The sequence below is a fragment of the Chinchilla lanigera genome, unplaced genomic scaffold (genome assembly GCF_000276665.1).
Source record: "Chinchilla lanigera isolate Chin_1 unplaced genomic scaffold, ChiLan1.0 scaffold00028, whole genome shotgun sequence".
NCBI lineage: Eukaryota > Metazoa > Chordata > Mammalia > Rodentia > Chinchillidae > Chinchilla > Chinchilla lanigera.
In genome coordinates this window covers 15,327,113-15,345,360 of record NW_004955429.1, presented here as the reverse complement: position 1 = coordinate 15,345,360, position 18,248 = coordinate 15,327,113, and the positions used below count along the sequence as shown (strand labels likewise).

At 54.2% G+C, this 18,248-nt stretch overlaps 1 protein-coding gene and 1 long non-coding RNA gene across 2 annotated transcripts in view; one reads left to right on the top strand and one right to left on the bottom strand.

Annotated features, from left to right (window-relative positions):
- The window catches only part of LOC102025146, a 12,433-nt gene extending 3,913 nt beyond the window's left edge, over window positions 1-8,520 (top strand). Inside the window, exons 3-4 of the long non-coding RNA XR_261338.1 lie at window positions 6,662-6,833; window positions 8,278-8,520. This is a non-coding gene — a long non-coding RNA (uncharacterized LOC102025146). The remainder of the gene's footprint in view (window positions 1-6,661; window positions 6,834-8,277) is intronic.
- A 2,066-nt stretch (window positions 8,521-10,586) lies between these two features.
- Gata2 (GATA binding protein 2) overlaps window positions 10,587-18,248 on the bottom strand; it is a gene marked incomplete in the record, with an annotated part of 8,224 nt that continues 562 nt past the window's right edge. Inside the window, 6 exon segments of the mRNA XM_005387040.2 lie at window positions 10,587-12,440; window positions 12,876-13,001; window positions 14,832-14,977; window positions 16,467-17,108; window positions 17,354-17,626; window positions 18,149-18,248. Coding sequence (XP_005387097.2) covers window positions 12,141-12,440; window positions 12,876-13,001; window positions 14,832-14,977; window positions 16,467-17,108; window positions 17,354-17,626; window positions 18,149-18,248 — 1,587 coding nt within the window.

Genomic DNA, 18,248 nt, shown 5'->3' with positions numbered 1-18,248 from the left:
CTATCCACCCTCCACCCACCCATCCATCTATCCATCCATCCATCCATCCATCCACCCTCCACCCACCCATCCATCCATCCACTCTCCACCCACCCATCCATCTATCCAGCCTCCACCCACCCATCCATCTATCCATCCATCCATCCACCCTCCACCCACCCATCCATCTATCCGTCCATCCATCCACCCATCCATCTATCCACCCTCTACCCACCCATCCATCTATCCATCCATCCATCCATCCATCCATCCATCCAACCATTCATCCATCTAACCATCCACTCACCCATCCAACCATCCATTCACCCACTCATCCACCCACCCACCCATCCATCCATCTGTCCACCCATCCCCCATCCAACCTCCACCCACCCATCCATCTACCCATATATCCATCTATCCACCCAACCATCCATCCATCTATTCATCCATCCCCCACCTCCCTACCCATCCATCCACCCTTCACCCACCCACCCATCTACCCATCCATCCACCCATCCATCCATCCACCCGCTCAGCCATCCACACACCCTCACACTTCCTGAGCCCCTCTATGCCAGGGCCGCAGTCTCTGTGCCAGTAAGCACACTAGGCTGAGCCTCCCCTCATGGAGCTGAGACCTGGCAGAGGACAGGGTTCCAAGAGACCGATCGTGCAGGAAGGTCTGACGCATGTCAGGGAACGGTCATTGCGTGAGGTCCGCAAGCCTGGGTCCTGCCCTGGGTCAAGGAGCCCTTCCAGCAGCAAGATTCCCTTCCATTCCCTCCAAAGGCTGAAAGTGTGAAAATCTGACATTACCAAGTGTTGGGGAGGAAGTAGAATGATTCTTGTACCCTGCTGGTGGGGATATAAATTGCAACAATCAGTGTGGCAAATTCTTTAGCCTTATCTTTTTTCTTTTTTTGAGGTACTGAGATTGAACCTAGGGACTCTCTACCACTGACCTACATCCCCAGTTTTTTTATTCTTTTAAATTTTGAAATGGTGTCTAAGTTGTCCATACAGGCCTCAAACTTGCAATCCTCCTGCCTCAGCCTTCTGAGTTTGACCTTCTCTGAAGAGATACAAGAGTATAAAGACTCTTGTGTTAGGAACTCACATAGGGACACAGGGACAGGAAATGCTCCCCACTGACCTATTTATAGCAGTAGGTAGGAGGGAGACATGAGCAAGTACAAGGTGTTATCTTCACACCACGGACTAGTACACTGTCCTGAAAAATGAATGAGCCAGAACTTTACATGTCAGAGTGAATGAACACCCTAATTATGACAGTCAGTAAGGAAGGTAAGTGGTAGAGAAACAGCTACATGATTGTGACATGACAGAAGTCTCCCTTATCTGAAGTTTTGCTTTTAGTTCCCTAAGGTCAACCAAGATCTGAAAATATGAAATAGAAAATTCCAGGAATAAACAGTTCATAACTCTCTTTTTTTTTTTGGTACTGGGAATCAAACTCAGGACCTTGTGCTTGCCAGGCAGATGCTGTGCCACTGAGCTATATATCTCCAGCCCCTCATAACTCTTAAAGTGTCCCTCACTCAAGTAGCTGGATAACACCACACTTCCCCATCTTCCCTGGGCAGGAATTGACCCTCTGTCTGTACCCCACGCTGTATGCATGGCCTGCATCACAGCTCAAAATTCAAAGAATCAACATTTCACTCAATAAGAGGCTCAGAGAGCAAGAGTTGTGATGCTTTATTAACAGCCAACTGGTGTCATTACCCTGTTTTATTATTGTTTTTTGTTGTTGTTGTTTTGTTTTTTTCCAGTACCGGGAATCAAACTCTCGACCTTGTGCTTGACAGGCAAGCACTGTGCCACTGAGCTAAATCCCCAGCCCCTGTTTTATTATTGTTGTTAATCTTCTACTGAGATTTTTGTATTTTTGCAAGACTGAGGGTTGAACCATGGGCATTCACACGGAGCTACATCCCCAGCCATTTTTTATTTTTTACTTTGAGACAGGTTCTCACTAAGTCTCTATGTCATTCAAACTGAGCTCCGACTCGCTGTCCTCCTGCCTCAGCCTCCTAGAATGCTGGGATCACAAGTGTATACCACCATACCTGGCCCTGGGCCTAATGTCTTTTGGTTTTTTTTTTTGGCTGGGGTTTATAAGGTTTTTTTGTGTGTTTGTTTGTATGTTTGTTTTATTTTAAAGAGAGTAGTAAAAGAAAAAAAAAGAACAATAGCAGCATACCAACATCACAAACATAAACAAAGCAAAGCAAGAACATTAAAAATGATACAGGGTTTCAAAACAAAATGATTGGAATTAACAGTGGTTGTTGTATTATATATTGTTATCTTCAACTATGTTGCTCAGATTACCAGATGTAAGAATGGAAGATTGTTGAAACCATGAAAGAGTATAAAAAAATAATTATTAGATAAAACATTAGAGATAATACAGAGTTTCACTAGACAAGATGGTAGGAATTCACCAGTGGTTGTTCCATTGCATATTGTTGTCTTCAGATCAGTTGCTCAGATTGCCAGATATAAGCATGCAAAATTGGTCAGAATATAAAAACTTAAGCATTAACTGTCCCTTTCAATATACCATCAGAGGGGCTGGGGATTTAGTTCAGCGGCAAAGCGCTTGCCTGGCAAGCGCAAGGTCATGAGTTCGGTTCCCGGTACCGGAGAAAAACAAAAAAAACAAAAATATACCATCAGACATTAGCAGTACAGTTATCCCAGCTATTCATATATATATATATTTTTTCCTTCCTTCTTTCCTTTTTCTTCTTTCCCTCATCCCAGTTGTTCCTTCCTTTGAGCAATTTCTTTCCCTTTCCTATCATCTATTGTACGTTTTGAGTTTTACTTACTCTTTCAGGTTCCCACACCAGGGAGACAAGATGATGTTTACACATGTGGGTCCAATTTATTTCACTTATGAGTATGCTCTCTAGTTGCATCCATTTACCTACAAAAGCAGCTGTAAGTTTTAACCTGAACTTCAGCATAGATATGTGTAAGGAAAAGCCAGCATATGGAGGGCTCGACACTCTGCGTGGTTTCAGGCCTCCTCTGGGGTCTTGGGACCTGTCCCCTGCCACCAGAGGGACAGCTGTATTTACTGAGAATGGAAAAATGTGCAGAAGAATGGGTCCCAGGGCTCAGGGATCTCCGGGGCATTGGGAGTGCGATAACCTGCACCTGGGCAGGAAGACCTGGCTGCTGCCGCCACGGGGACGGGGGACGAGAGAGCCGGGAGGGCCGTATGACACCTGAGCTGTGGGGGGATGGGAAGGGACCAGAGGACATCAAGCTGCCCCCTTCCTCCTGCCCGGGAAGGTTGTGGGGACGGTGACTCCGCTGTGCCCACAGAACACGCACAGGGCGGGGCGTGCCTGTGCCCCACCGGCCCTGCTCAGCCGCCATGGCCTTGGCCGCACCCTGCGCTGGCGGCAGGGCCTCAGAGACGACAGAATGCGCGGGTGTGGACCAAGCTGCAGAGCTCGTGATGCACCGCAGTGTCATAGGACGAGGGGCACTGTGGAACTCAGAGGGCGGGCAGCTAGGCTGGGCTGCACCCCAGCAGGAGAGATGGACAGCGGTTGTATTAGCGCCCAATAGCCCAGTAAGGTGTGGTCTGGCTTTCAAGAAGGTCCTGAGGGGGTGGGGCTGGGGATTTAGCTCAGCGGCAAAAGCGCTTGCCTGGCAAGTGCAAGGTCGTGAGTTCGGTTCCCGGTCCCGGAGAAAAACCAAAAAAAAAAAAAGAAGGTCCTGAGGGGGAAGGCAGGTGTTTTTTGGTTCATGATTCTCTACTATCCAATAACTTACCAGCGGAAGCCCAGTGTGGTGGTACATGCCTATAACCCCAGCAGTCTGGGAAGCTGAGGCAGAAAGATCTCAAATTCTAGCCTAACCTGTGCAATTTAGAGAGATCTCATATCAAAAAAAGGGCCTAAAGCTCAGTTGGAAGAACCTGAGTTCAATCCCTAGTACCACAAAAAAAATCCCCAGTTTATATCATACTTTGAAGAACTAATTATTATTATTAACTGCCACATATCTTCCTGGATGGTTTCCTCCTTTTTTCTGTTTTGGTTTGGTTTGTTTGTTTGTTTGTTTGTTTTTTGTTGTTTTTTTTTTTTTTTTTTTTTTTTTTTTTTTTTTTTTTTTTTTTGCAGTACTGGGACTGGAACCCAGAGCTTCTGCAGACTAGGCAATCACTCTACTGCTGAGCCACAGCTCCAGGTCAAAACAAATATATTTTTATTTTTTTAATTAAAAATATAAGCTGACACAAAACCATAAACATTGTACATTTAATGAAGTATAGACATTTTTTTTGAGACAGGATCTCCTTGTGTAGTTCAGGCTGACCTTGAACTCACTGTATAACCCAGGCTGGCCTGGAATTCACAGCAATCTCCCTGCCTCAGCCTCCTAACTGCTGGGATTATAGGCATGAGCCACCTCACCCAGCTTTAGACTAACATTTTAAAATAAAAACACAGTCATGCTTCATATATTGTTCTACAGCCCACTTCTCACATCTTGGAGTTTCTGGGCCAGAGAGCCTGGGAGTCTTGATCACCTCCACCCAAGATGGAGAGGTGCAGGGCCTGCCTAGCCTCTCCTGAGATTGCTGAGGCCAGAGGTAGAACCCAAGTCCCCATGTGTGGCTTGGTCCCTCCTGGAGTTGGACACCTCCTGTTGGGATGCTTGCTGGCTGCTCACTGCCACTGTGCCCTAGGTGAGCTCTTTATCCCACTGTGTGTGGTTTTTCTTTTGAAGGCGAGGGTCTTTTTATTCTGTAGCACATTTCTTATTCTGAATCTTTGCATAGTTTTAGAAAACTGACTCCCATTCTGTCATAATTACTTTAGAATATTAATTTCACTGTTAAGGGTATTAAACCACATTACAGAGTATTTAGAAAGTGGGGGGAGGGAGGAGAAAACCGCGTCCCACACAGTATCATTGTTGGTGAGTACTGGGTGAAAACTTCCACTCGGAGATCGCAGGGACTGCGGCCGGCGGCACTCGGCACTTTCACAGCGTTATGCAATCCTCAGCCTCATCCTCCTCCGTCTTCCCAAACCGAAACTGCCCCCTTGAAATGCTGTCTCCATCCCTGCCCTGGTCCTAGACCACCCCCTCATGCCACCTTCTGTCCCTGTGGTGAATTTCACTGCCCTGGGAAGTGGAATCAGTGGACCCTAAAGCATCTGTCCTGTGGCTTGTTTTCTTAGCATAGCACCTCAAGTTTCACCCACAGGCAGCTCGTATCAGAATTCCTTCCTGTGTAAGCCTGAATGAGGCCCCGAGGTGTGGAAGGGCCCCATCTGGCTCATCCATTTATCCTCTCTGGACACCTGGCTATCCTTTTTTTTTTTTGGTACTGGGAATCGAACTCAGGACCTTGTGCTTACCAGGCAGGCGCTTATGCCACTGAGCTATATCCTTGGCCACCTGGCTATCCTGAATGACACTGCTGTGAACACAGTGTCTGGTACCTGTCTACGTCACTGCTTCCGGTTCTTTGGGCATTTACCCACCCCTTCTTTGGCTGAGCATGTAGGATGCGTGCCATCTCTCCATCCTATCCATAATGCCGTCCTGGAAATCTCTGGGACCAGAGCTGCTGGCAAACAGTGTTTAAACTACCACACAACGTTCAAGTCTCGGACCCGAATCGTTTTCTCAGAGCCGATTTCTAAAGCGCCACCCCGATTGATCCGGCCACCCTTCTCAAAGCCAAACCTCGCCCGCCGTTTTGCTCAACAACGTTGCTGTTACCCTCTTTGGTTCCTAGAAAGGCTGGACATGACCACTGCATTCCCAGCATCCCTCTGACAGTTTGTCCGTGGGGGAATCAGACTGGTCGAGCCAGCCGGGTGGGTCGCAAAGGTTGGGCTCCAGATCCAACCTGGCTTTGGTGAGCGGTTAGGGCTGGGACTGCAGCACAGCGGTTGAGACTTTGCCTACATGTTCCAGACCGTGGGTTCCACCCCAAGCACTGCAAAAACAGTGAAAAGATTAAGTTTTTAATAAATCTCAGGCCTGGAGTAGGACGTGTGGCACTGTCAGGACTCAAATGCACCGCCAAAGCAGGAAGGAGGGGCGTGGTAGCAATGGGAGGGGGAGATTGCTGGGGACCTGATGTCTTCTACTTGAGAGGAGACGCACAGAAAGATCTTCCACATATTTTAATGTGAATTTCTCTCTTGTTCTTTTTTTTTTTTTTTGAGACAGAGTCTCACCTTGTAGCCTAGGCGATCCTCTTGCCTCAGCCTCCTGAGTGCTGGAATTCTAGGTATGCACCACCATGCCTAGCTGAATCTCCTAATTTGAAACATTTGCCACTGGTTCACATTTTAGAAAACATCATAGAACCCCAGAAAACTTGTCTGTAGGACCTCAGAGTGGGGGGAGTCTCAAGACCCCCTTGGTGGAACAGCTCCCACCTGCTCATTGATCCAAGATCCCAGCTTCATTCATTATCTTGTAAATAATAGGATCTGTTTCGTGCTCTCCATTGATCTGTTTATCCTAACAGCCAAGCACCAGGTTTGAAGGGCTGTGATAATAGAATCTTGTTTTATATTGGAAAGTGTTTCACATACCCATACACACTTGTCACTTTATTTTCCCTAATTTTCTGATTTCTTGTGCTGGCCTTGTTCTTTTTCTCCAGATAAAGTTTGGAAGCATTTTATCATTTTGCCTTTACGAAAGAAAAAAAAAAAAAAAAAAGCAATAAAAAACAGCCTGTGGCGTTGGAGTGGAATTATCTGTATCACAAACTGATTGAGGGCCCGCCCACCCTGGGGACTGCGCCACCTTGTTTGTGCTCTGTCCTGCCTCAGGTAAGTTTGTCCCTGGTCAGGGGTCAGGCGGATGGATGGCCCGCATTCCTCCCCACATAGTCCCCAGGGCAGGGGCCCTGTCTGTGGCCCTGGGGACCTATCCAGAGTCTGATCTTTCTCTGTTCTCAGGGTGGGGCACCAGGAGGTAGGAGGGGCGAGCGCAGGACTGAGCCGGTCCCTGAGAATTCCAGGAGTGATTCGCTTTCTCCCTGTGGAAAATGGGAACTTGCAGCTCCCAGAGGGGAGGAAGGGCCGGCAGCCCCACCTGGGTGCAAACAGATGGAACAAAGGCTGACCCCACCCCGGCCGCCCTGGCGCCAGGGCCTGGGGAACCGTGAAGGCGGCCCTTGCCTGCCCAAAGCGGCCACTGGCAGCACCAGGCTGCATGTCCAGCCCTGCCTGGGGCTTTGTGTCCACAGAACCTAAACTGTTTATGTGGAGCAAGGGCTCCCGGCAATCAGAGTGCGGAGGGGGGACAGAAGCTGCAGCTGCAGTCCCCTTAGCCTGGGTTCTGTGGTTCCCAAGTGACTTGCTGAGACGCCAACCTAGGGGCCTCGCCCTCCCAACTAAATGCCCCAGCCTCCCTCAACTCTGGCCTCCTTGCCAAGAACTTGTCACCGGCGCGAGGGTCTTCTTGTATGTGTCGTTCATCACCTAAATGTCTGGAACAAGTGAGGCCAGTAGATGTGTGGAATAAACAAACAAATCAGTTCAGCAGACCTGCAGGAAGCACCCACCTGCGCGGGCAGGTGGGGAAGGGGACAGAGGACCACACACAGCCCCTGTGCTCTGGAGTGGCTGTGGCCGGAGAGGGAAGCTGCTGCTTGTGCGCTTACTTCCTGCTGGCTGACATGGCCACGCCCAGCACTGGGCGCTCCCTACAGCTGGCTGCCAGGAGAACTGGAATAAGCCAGGGGCTCGGAAGAACAAGGTGGCCCCTTGGAGGGGTGGGGGGTCATTCTGAGTTGGGAGCTCTGGATTTTGGCCTGTATATCCTCAGCCACATTCTAGATGTTGGATGTGGGGTTCTAGGCTCTGGGACCCAGGTTCTAGATCCTGGGCTCCACGTCCTCTGCGCTGAGCTATGGGTTCTGGGCTTTAGGTTGTAAATTTGGGATCCCACATTCCAGGCCAAAGTTCTGGGCTCTGTGTACTACTAGGATCTGCATTCTGAGGCTCTGGGCCACATCTCAGAGTTCTTGGTTAAGCTCTAGGTTCTGAGTTCCAAGCTCTGGATTCTGGGTTTAAGGGTCCAGGCTCTGTGCTCTGTATTTGGGGTCATTTCGCAGTTTCTGGGATGTGGGTTCTAGGCTGCAGGTTCTAGTCCGTACGCACTGGACTCCTGGCTCTGGCTTTGGGTTCCGGACTATGGGCGGCAGGCACGCTAGAGGCCAGGTAGCATAGCATCATTATTGTGTTCAGTTCTTGCTTGTTTTATTCACAGATGTGGCCCCAAAACCTGGAAGGTTGCATGGCTTGCAGGAATTGTTCGACGCACATCTGAATATGTGACCAGACATACACAGTCCTGCAGTCCTGAGCCAGGAGACAGCGCAGGGACTGTCCCCACCCCACTGTGGTTATAGCTGGAAGAGCCGAGGCAGAATGCTCTGGAGTCGTGGGGGTGCACGGTGAGCCATGGGGGACCCCATGGGGCCTGGGGCTGCCGTGCTCCAGAGAAAGCCCAGGGCCCACCCAGCTAGGCACCAGTTGGCTGCTGTGGATCCAGGCGTCCGTTCCACAGGGAGGAGTCTGAAGAGGGCAATGGTGCCACATCTGGACCTTGGCCTCCTCTGCTGGGCAGGGGGCGGGGAGGCTTGCCAGCACCAGGAAGAGTAAAAACCTCCCAGACCAGGTGGGCCTCAGAGCTGTTAAGGAACAATCAGAAATCCCAGTCAGCAGGGATTAGACACTGGTGACCCGAGGTGATGATGATTAGGGACTGGCAACTTGTACTCAGGAATGGGAGAGTCACTGAGGGATGAGATCATTCACAAAATACCATCAGAGAGCTGAGGTCACATCCCGACCTTCGGGGGGCAACGCCCAGAGGTCCTGCTGATCAGAGCCACCATGGATTGGATATGGCATTAATCATCCATCAAGGATGCCAGCGCCAGGAGCGTTAGTGGTGACAGCATTTGGTGTGCAAGTCCTGGATGACTAAAAATAAAGGAGACCTTGGTGATCAGATTTAACTGCTGAGGACGTGGTGTCCAGAGATCTTGCTTCAGAGAGCCCTAGGTCCCCCACTGGGGATCAGAGGCATTGCTGATTATAGAACAGTGATCGTTGTAATGGTGATACTGACGGCCAGGGATAGGTGGCCGGGGTATGAGGGACTCTGGGGAGCAGGGACATTTAGGCACCAGAGACTGTGGAGATTCAGCACTCTCTGGTATTGGGCATCAGGATGCTGGTGACTAGAGGTGAGCAACCATGGATACTGGTGACTCGGATTCACTGGTGACCACCTGGGTAGACAGTTTGGTGATGGGAGGGTTCTGTGAGCAGGGACATTATTGGTTAGAGATACTGGTGTCAGAGACAAGTGGCTGAGGACTTTTTATTTTTTTGTTTCTGGTACCAGGAATCGAACTCATGACCTCGCGCTAGCCAGGCAGGCACTGTGCCGCTGAGCTAAATCCCCAGCCCCTGCTGAGGACATTGTTCAAGAGACACTGGTGATGAGGAACAGTGTGACTGGAGATGCTGGAGACCGAATGTGAATGATCAGATCCTTAGAAAAAAACAACAATCCGAGGCAGAGGATCACAGGTTCAAGCCCTCCCCCGACCCCTGGGAAATTTAGCAACTTAGCAAGACTTCTCTCAGTATTTTTAAAAGATATTAAAAAGCCTGGGGATGTAGCTCAATGTGAAGGCCCCGGGTTCAATCCCCAATGCCACGAAATAAAACCACAGAAACACCAATCGTCTGGGCTAGAGGCACACACCTACAGTCCCTCCCGGCTGCTTGGAAGGCTGAGTCAGCATGATCACTTCAATCCGGGAGTTTGAGGCCAGGCTGGACAATGCAGTGAGATCTCCATCTCAAATAAAAAAAAATTTTAAAAAAGAAAAGAAGAAAGGAAACACTGATCAGTGACACTGGTGCTTGTGCTATTGGCCCAGGATGCTCGTGACAAGGAGCATTGGTGATCAACACACTGGCGATCAGACCCACTGGTGAGAAGAGAGACACTGCGACCATGTTCTGTAGATACCAGTGCCAGGTCCATCACCCATCAGAGGTGTCGGTGAAATATTGGCGACCGCCTGCTGGTGACTGGTTGTTAGCCATGCGCTGTCTGGTGGCAGGCTCTGACGGTCAGGTATGTCATCGATCAGGATCAGACATGGCTGTCACACCAACATCAATGATCAAAGATGGCAGCAATCAATGACATCAGTGATCGAAGATGTTGATCACATTTGTCATTGAACGAGAGTTGTGGTGACCCAAAACCAGAGCACGTCACCCGCGAGGAAGTGAACAAGGGCAAGGACTCGGGTGGTCCTTGGATTCTGCAAGAAATTCCTCGAGCTCTCAGAAACACCAGCCAGCCACAGGAAGCCAGGTTTGGTGTCAGAGGAAACTCAAACAGAAGCAATTCGGGGAAAGGGCATCAGGGTGTCAGAAGGGAACCCAGATCCAGGAGCCTTTGCTCTCAGTTCCCCCACCAAGGGCAGGCTGCCTAACTCAGACCCACATCTGCAACACGGTGCCCCGGGGAACCACAAGACAGGCCAGAACATTCACAAAAAGTATTTTATTATTCTTAACAGTATTCACTTTAAAGGAATAGGAGGATAGCATACAATTTTTACAGACAATATATAAATGTTGTACATAATTAACAATAACTTAGTTCACTAATCAAAAATAAAACAAGCCAAATAAAACATCAAAACAGAAAATACTGCTGATTCTTTTTCTTATGCTGATACTAGTATAAAATAAGTTACTTCCGGCTGTGGTGCTCCTCGCAGCGATCGGCAGGCCCCTATTGCACTTGGTCAACTAAATCAGCACAATCGTCTTCAGGGCTGGGGGACCCCTCGCTGGCCACTGCACCCCACCACCACTGCATACAGAATCTAACTTGGGACACATTTATGTACAGCTGTACCTTGGAAGGATCCAGACAACCACAGCAGAACAGAATCCTGGGACCCCAGCAGGACGCCCCCTCCGTCCCGGCACTGACACCCCAATCCTGCTGCCACCCACCAGCCCGCTGGGTCCTGGAAACCAAGAGCAGCCAGCCCCATCCCACCCCTGCTAGGGCTGTGAGATCCAAGAATACTTCCAAAGAGAATCGCAAAGCGCCAACCTTGGTTTATTGGATTTATTCTTTCCCATAGTAGGGCTTCTGCGGCAACGTACAATTGACTGGACCCGGAAAGAGTTTAAAAATAAAAATAACGAACTCATCAACAAGTGAAGCTTATACAGTTTTGTTTCGAGTATTTTCTTGTTTGTCTCGGAGTGGGAGGGAAGAGGTCGAGGGGGGAGCAGAAAAAGGCTGTATTTACAGGGGCCCACCCGGCACAGAATTCAGGCTGTGGCTCTGGCCCGTGCAGGGCACACAAGTCACACCGGCTTCAGCCTCAAAGCCCGGGGAGCGACCTGGGAGACGTTTCCCCTTTCAAGAAAATGTTGTTTCCTTCCTGTGACCCAGCCCTGGCCTGGGAATCTGCGCAGGACCGCCCGCGATTGTCTCTGCCCTCCAGGGCCTTGCCACCAGGCCGCACGGGCTCCCGGCCCCAGCTAGCCGCCGGCCTCCCGGCCTCCGCGCGGCCCAACCTGGAGCTGCGTGATTTCAGAGCGGGAAGCTGGGGCACGAGGAGGTCTCCGCAGACCTGCCCCCCCACAGCCCTGCGGTGGGGGGCCCGGGAAGAGCCCAGACCTCCCAGTGTCCGAGTCCCTGTTAGAAACAAGAGCAAAATAAATTATCTTTGTCTACTTCTTTTTCCTTCAAAAAATGGTTGTATTTGTCTTTCCCCTGACCCTTCCATGTTCTGCCATGCAGTTGTCCCTGTTCACTCTGCAGACGATTGTCCACGAAGGGACCCCACCCGGGCAGGGCACGGGGGCAGCCTCGGGCCGGGCTGAGAGTATTCACAGTAAAGGCCGGCAGGCGGTGGCTGCCGCGGCTGCTGTGGGGCCGTGGAGGCGTCGGCTCTGGCCAGGCGCGCAGGAGTGGCGTCAGTCTCCAGGGAAGGGTGGCTACACGGGGCCTGGCCCACCCGTCCTGACAGCGCGCCCCTCCTGGACATCTATCTGTGCAGCAGGGCACTGTCCCTAGCCCATGGCAGTCACCATGCTGGACGGGTGGGGGTGGCCAAAGGAGAGGCTGGAGGAGGGATGGATGGGTGTTGGCGTGGGCAGGATGTGTCCCGAGTGGCTGAAAGGCGGGAGGTGGCCCACAGGAGCCATGTGTCCAGCCAAGGTGGCCGCGCTGAAGGGGGACGACTTCTCCTGCATGCACTTGGACAGCTCCTCGAAACACTCAGCCCCTTTCTTGCTCTTCTTGGACTTGTTGGACATCTTCCTGTTCCGGGTCTGGATGCCTTCCTTCTTCATGGTCAGGGGCCTGTTAACCTAGGGGCAAGCACGGAGCCTTTAGGAGGCCGGTTCCAGGCCCTCTGCTTCCCCAAGAGACAAAGGAGGCCAAGCCGGGAGCTCTGGATGCCTGGAGCTGTGCTGTGAGCCCCGCCTCCAACGCCACTCACCCAAGCCCCCCTAAGCCTGGACCACCACCATTTTAGGAAGGGTGGCTTGAAGCTTCTTTGCTCCTGCCAGCCTGGCCCTCCATGCGGACACCCCAAATCCTCTCCTGCCCCCAGTTTCTTTGACACAAAGACCACTGGCCAGCAGCACCCCCTCTTACAGGAAGCCCTTCTGGGGCACCAGTCTTGCCTCATAGGCAGGCGGCCACTGCTCCCCAAGCCAAGCCAAGCTGCATATTGTGGCTGGGGCTTCGTGCCCAGCAGCACAAAGACCAGAGGTCCCCCGGGAGGGGAGGGGCGGGCTCACATTGTGCAGCTTGTAGTAGAGGCCACAGGCGTTGCAGACAGGGTCCCCGTTGGCGTTGCGGCGCCATAAGGTGGTGGTTGTCGTCTGACAATTTGCACAGCAGGTGCCCGCTCTCCTGGCTGCCGACTGCAAGGGAGGGGAGGGGAGGGAGGGGAAGGACCGCGTCAGCGACCTCCCTCCGGCCCACCACTTAATGGGAATCTCCCGGGGGAATCGGGCACCTCAGAGCGGTGGCATTTAGAATTTGAGAACCAGCATCACACAAGTTTAGAAGAAAGAACTCTCAGAAATCTAATCTGAGAAGCAAGGGGGCTGTAAAAGCTAGGAAGAGAAATCAGCCACCTCACCCAGCTGCTGAGCCACCTAACTCTGTGAGGAAACTGAGGCTTGCAGGGGTGTGGGCACCCCGAGCTAACGCTGCACCCTCAAGGCCCCGGGGCTGGAGCTGACTGGGTCTCCTCAACGGCCCTCTCAACACCCAGAATGCTGGGGGGCAGGGCCAGGTGTAGAGCGTAGAGAGGCAGCCACGCGCCACACGGGTCTACTGAAATTAAACTGTGCTACATTTGCCGAAATTAAAACGTCAGTCCCTGAGATTGCACTGGCCACTGTCCTAGTGACCCACGGTCACATGTGACCGGAGGCTACCACGCTGGCCGGCCCGCACGGATCTGGGACATTTCCCTCCTCCAGCCCCACTCCCCAGACCTCAGAGCTCTAACCTCAGGAAATGCCAGGCCGAGGTGGGGTCTGGCAGGGAGGGTCTGGCCCCGGGGCGAAGGAGCTGAAGGCACCCAGGCGTGATGGAACCTTTCCCCTCCTGCGGTCCCACCAGCGCCAGCCCCGCACAAAGAGAAAGAGCATGAGTTTCCCCAAGACTTCCCAGACAGCCGGGGCTGGAGTCGCCCCCCTCCACCTCCAGCGGCGACTGGGTCGGCTGGGACCCAGGGTGGTCACAGAGGGGATGGACAGGACTGCAGCGTGGGGGCGGGCAGGGACACAGTGAGTAAGCAGCCTGAAGCTGGAATTCTGACTCAGGGGCCAACAGCGCTCCTCCACCCCTACCCTACCCTACCCTACCCTACCCCTACCCTACCCTACCCGCCGGCCCTCACCCTGCCCTCGCTCCCGGCCAGAAAGAAAAGGGCCCCTAAAGCAGTGAACGATTTAAGCCTCATAAATCACTTCGCCCTGAAAAAATATATTTATTATTCTTAGCATTTTACGCATTATTTGCAGAGCGGAGGGTATTAGAAATTTCAAAACAGCCCAGCGAGAGGCAGGACTGAGCCGAGGAGCCTCTCTGAAAACCCGCGCAGTCCGGAAACAGATACACGAAGTTGCCTTATCTTCAGGCTGCAGATGTCCGGATAGGAAACTCCAGCAGGAGATCCGAAAGGGCATTTTTTTAAAAATCACTCAAATGAAAATACACAGTATAGGTGACTCCATGGAAAAATAATACAGGGCAGGTTTTTTTGGTGGCTGGTGTGTGTTTTATTTAAATAAGCAGGAGGAGACTGCGCGTTGGGGAGACTAGGAGGGCTGCCCGGACTGGCCAGGGGCAAGGGCTTCAGGGCCCTATTTTTAAAAAAGAGTGAGGCTGGCCAGAGGAGGAAGGGTGGCCCGCGGGACGCACTCTGGGGATCCTCGAGCAAGACGGCACCAGGGTACCTGGTGGGCTTGGGAGCAGGAAGTCTGGCAGGAAAGAATCTGGCCAGGAAGGAGGGTGACCCCAACTGACCCTCAAAAGATTTTAATGATAAAAGAGGAGTTCAGGTGGTGAAGCTCCAGGGTGTGTGTATTTTGTTATGTTTTGTCTTGTTTGGGGTTGGCCGGTTTTTTTTCTCCTTAATTAACTCCAGCTCCCGCTCAGGTGGTGCCCCCCTCAACCACCCCCGCGTGTGCCCTGCCCCCGGCCATTTGCGCCCACCCGCCCGAGGCTCCCTGTCCTACCAGCCTCCGCTTGGGCTTGATGAGCGGCCGGTTCTGCCCGTTCATCTTGTGGTAGAGTCCGCAGGCGTTGCACAGGTAGTGGCCGGTGCCGTCCCGCCGCCAGAGAGGGGTGGCCGTGGCCCCGCAGTTGACACACTCTCGGCCTTCTGCGGACAGACAGAGAGGCTGACAAGGTCGCTCACGGAAGGAGAGGGAGCCAGGGAAGGCGGAGGCTCGGGGAAGACAAGGTCCGACCCAGCTTGAGACGAGGATGACTGAGCCCCATGCCCGGGCTGGAAGAGGGAGTGGGGAGCTCTCCACGGAGGGGTGTACGGGGAGCCGTTGGAGGCCAAATTCCTGTTCCCAATCCCAAAAGGGGGGTTGGGCAAGGAGGAAGGAGGGGCATCGAGGGCCCCAGGGATTCTCAGAGAGCGCCTGGGCAGCACTGGGACATCCCCTTTCTCTTCCTCCTCCTGTGTCCCCCCTCTCCTGTCTCCCCAAGTGTCACCACCCTCAGTCTGTTCCGCATTCTCCACCTTCACCCCGCCGAGGTCTCCCTGCCCTCCATCCAGAATGAGAAAGGAGCTCCTTTCTCCCCTTCCCCTGAAACCCTGCAATTCAGTCCGGGATGCGGTCAGAATTGTTCTTTAAAGTAAAATAAGTTCTTTCGCTTTGGACTAAGTAAGTGGTCTTGTATTTTAGGTTTTCGTTGTTGTTAAAAGGCCATCTGGAATTCAAATAAACACAAAACGAACTTGGGAGAACGGGCCAAGAATGGCGGCGAGCTAGCTGGTCTTTGGACCAGGGCATACCCAGGCTGGGGCAGCGCAGGGGCTGAGACCAGGTGCCTTTTATCGACCTGTCACCCAGGAAGTCACACAGGAAGGCTCCTCAGTTTGGTTTCAATAAATCGCCCATCCATCCCAGCAAGAGAAGGTAATTGCTGGACTCAGGAGAAAAAGTTTTAAAAACTTTCCTTCCCCCTCCCCGGCTCAAAGGAGTCGGGCAGGAGGCACCCACAGCAGGCGCTCCATGCTGGCCATAGGTGATTGCCCGGCGGCCAGATTCCTGGACAAACCCAGCTTGGTCCAGCTGCTGCTGGCCCAGGGGTGCGGGCACCCGCTTTCATCCCCTCACCCGGCCCCTCAGGGAGAGGCAGCAGAGGACATGCTGGGGGCTGGAGAGAGAGACAAGTCCTGGGAATTTTGCTCTGGGGAAAATCTCCCAAGGAGATCAGGAGCCGCTGAAATTCTAAGATGGACTGATTGCACTGGAAAACCAGATTCCTTCAGGCTTCAGGAGCTCTGCAGGACCCGCAGCACGAGCACGCGCTTGCAGACACGTCCGCACAGGTACAGGCACACGAGGCCACCCTCACCTCCAGCCTGCATTCCCGCACACACTAGGTCATGAGGCTGCTGTGTTTGTGTTAAGTTTCAGGGAGGAGAAGGGGCAATTCCTGGGCCGTGCAGGGGCCACAGAGAAGGAATGGGGAGCTGAACTTTGGGGCCACCAGCAACTCTTGAAAGTTTGAGGGGCCTCAAACATCACCCATCCTGAGAGGGGCTGACATCAACCCCTCTCCCAAATCACCGCTGCTCCCACAAAGGCACACACAGCCCCCACTCTACCACCAGGTGCCCTTGCCACCTTTACCTGAGCAGGAACGGGTCTTGCTGCGCTGTTTTGGGGTGAAGCTGGAGGCCGGGCCACCCAGGAAGCCCCCTGGGTGGAAGAGTCCGCTGCTGTAGTCGTGGGCAGCAGCGGGCACGTAGGAGGGGTAGGTAGGGATGGGGTGGTGGGTGGCAGGCTGAGTGCCCATGGAGGCCAGGCCTGGGCGCAGGGGACTGCCGCCTTCCAGCTTCATGCTCTCGGTCAGCGACACCTGGTACTTGACACCGTCCTTGTCCTCTCCTCTGGCTGCACTACCCCCCGCAGAAGACGAGGCCGGGGAGGCGGCCCCCGTGGTGCTGGGGTCGGGTGACACTTCTTTGGGTGGTGTGGGTGGGAAGCCGAAGAGGTGAGAGCCAGAGTGGGCCGCCGAGGGGGTGAGGGAGGCCACGGAGCTGGCGCTTCCTCCGCCACTCCCGCCTGCAGCCCCCGGGTACACGGACAGCGGCCCGCCCGGGCCCCCAGCAGCGGAGGGGTGCAGTGGCGTCTTGGAGAAGGGGCTCACGGTCCAGGGGTTGTGATGGTGCGCAGCGGCGGCCGAGAGGGCCGCCTTGCCCCCGTCCAGCCAGGGCAGGCCAGGGCTGTGCAACAAGTGTGGCCGGCACATCTGCCCTCCGGTCAGGCGGGCTGCGGGCAGGGGGACATGGGTCACAATTCAGGAAAACAGCAGCACCCTCCTCACCAAAAAAAAGCTTAAAACATGCCATCCCGACTGGTCCTAATCTGGAAGGTGGTCCAGAGCTGAGAACAGCGGCCAGAGGAGACCCTCAACTGCAGGTCCGCTGCCCCCACCTTTCCCGCCCGACTCTGCGGCTCTCACATCCGGGAAGCAGACGGCCTCCTCCCTCCCACCGGCCCGGGGCCGCGCTCACCGTGCGCGGGGCTGTAGGAGACGCGCGCCCGCGCGTGCGCCGGGTTGGCATAGTAGGGGTTGCCCTGCGAGTCCAGGTGGTTGAAGAAGACGTCCACCTCGTCAGGGGGCAGCAGCTGCGCCGGCTCCATATAGTTGTGCGCCAGGCCCGGGTGGTGGGAGTCGGGGTGCTGCGCGTTCAGCACCGCAGGGTGCGCCATCCAGCGCGGCTGCTCTGGCGCCACCTCCATGGCCCGCGGCGGTGACTTGGGGTCTGTGCGGGACGGCGGCGACCCTGGGCGACACGAAGGGGCGTGAGGAGAGCGGCCAGCTGCGGACACACTCAAAGGCCAACCCCGGCACCGCGAAGGACCGATCCCGGCTGGGAGGAAAGCGCACGGCTCGAAACGAAAGGAAGGCGGGGGAGGGGACCCAGCCACGCACACTCGCGTGGGTATCCGCGGCCCCCGAGCCACACACCGTGCACACGGGGACACGAGCGGGGACCCCTCAAACGCGCGCGGATGGCACAAGGCAGGCTGCGCCCCGGCCCTTGGGTGCACAAACACGAACTCAGGCTCAAAGTTGGTGCCCGGACACCCTCGGGGCGCGGGATCGCGGCGACGCGCCCACACCCACGCTTGGAGCCGGCACAACATAGACCCCGGCCCCCTAAGACACGCACCCGCAGCCCCGCGCCGGGCGCATTCCGAGCGGCGAAGCCTGGACCGCTCCCCACCGCGCCCGCCCCGCGGCCCGGCCCCCCAGAGACCAACCCCTCGGAACTAGGGGCTCCCACCCCCCACGTCGCTCTCACCCCAACTTACGCACGCAGCGCTGCTGCGGCTCGGAGGCGCGGGCAGAGCGAGGAGCGCCGCTGCGGCTCGGGACGGCGCGTGCGGAGGCCGCGGCTCACG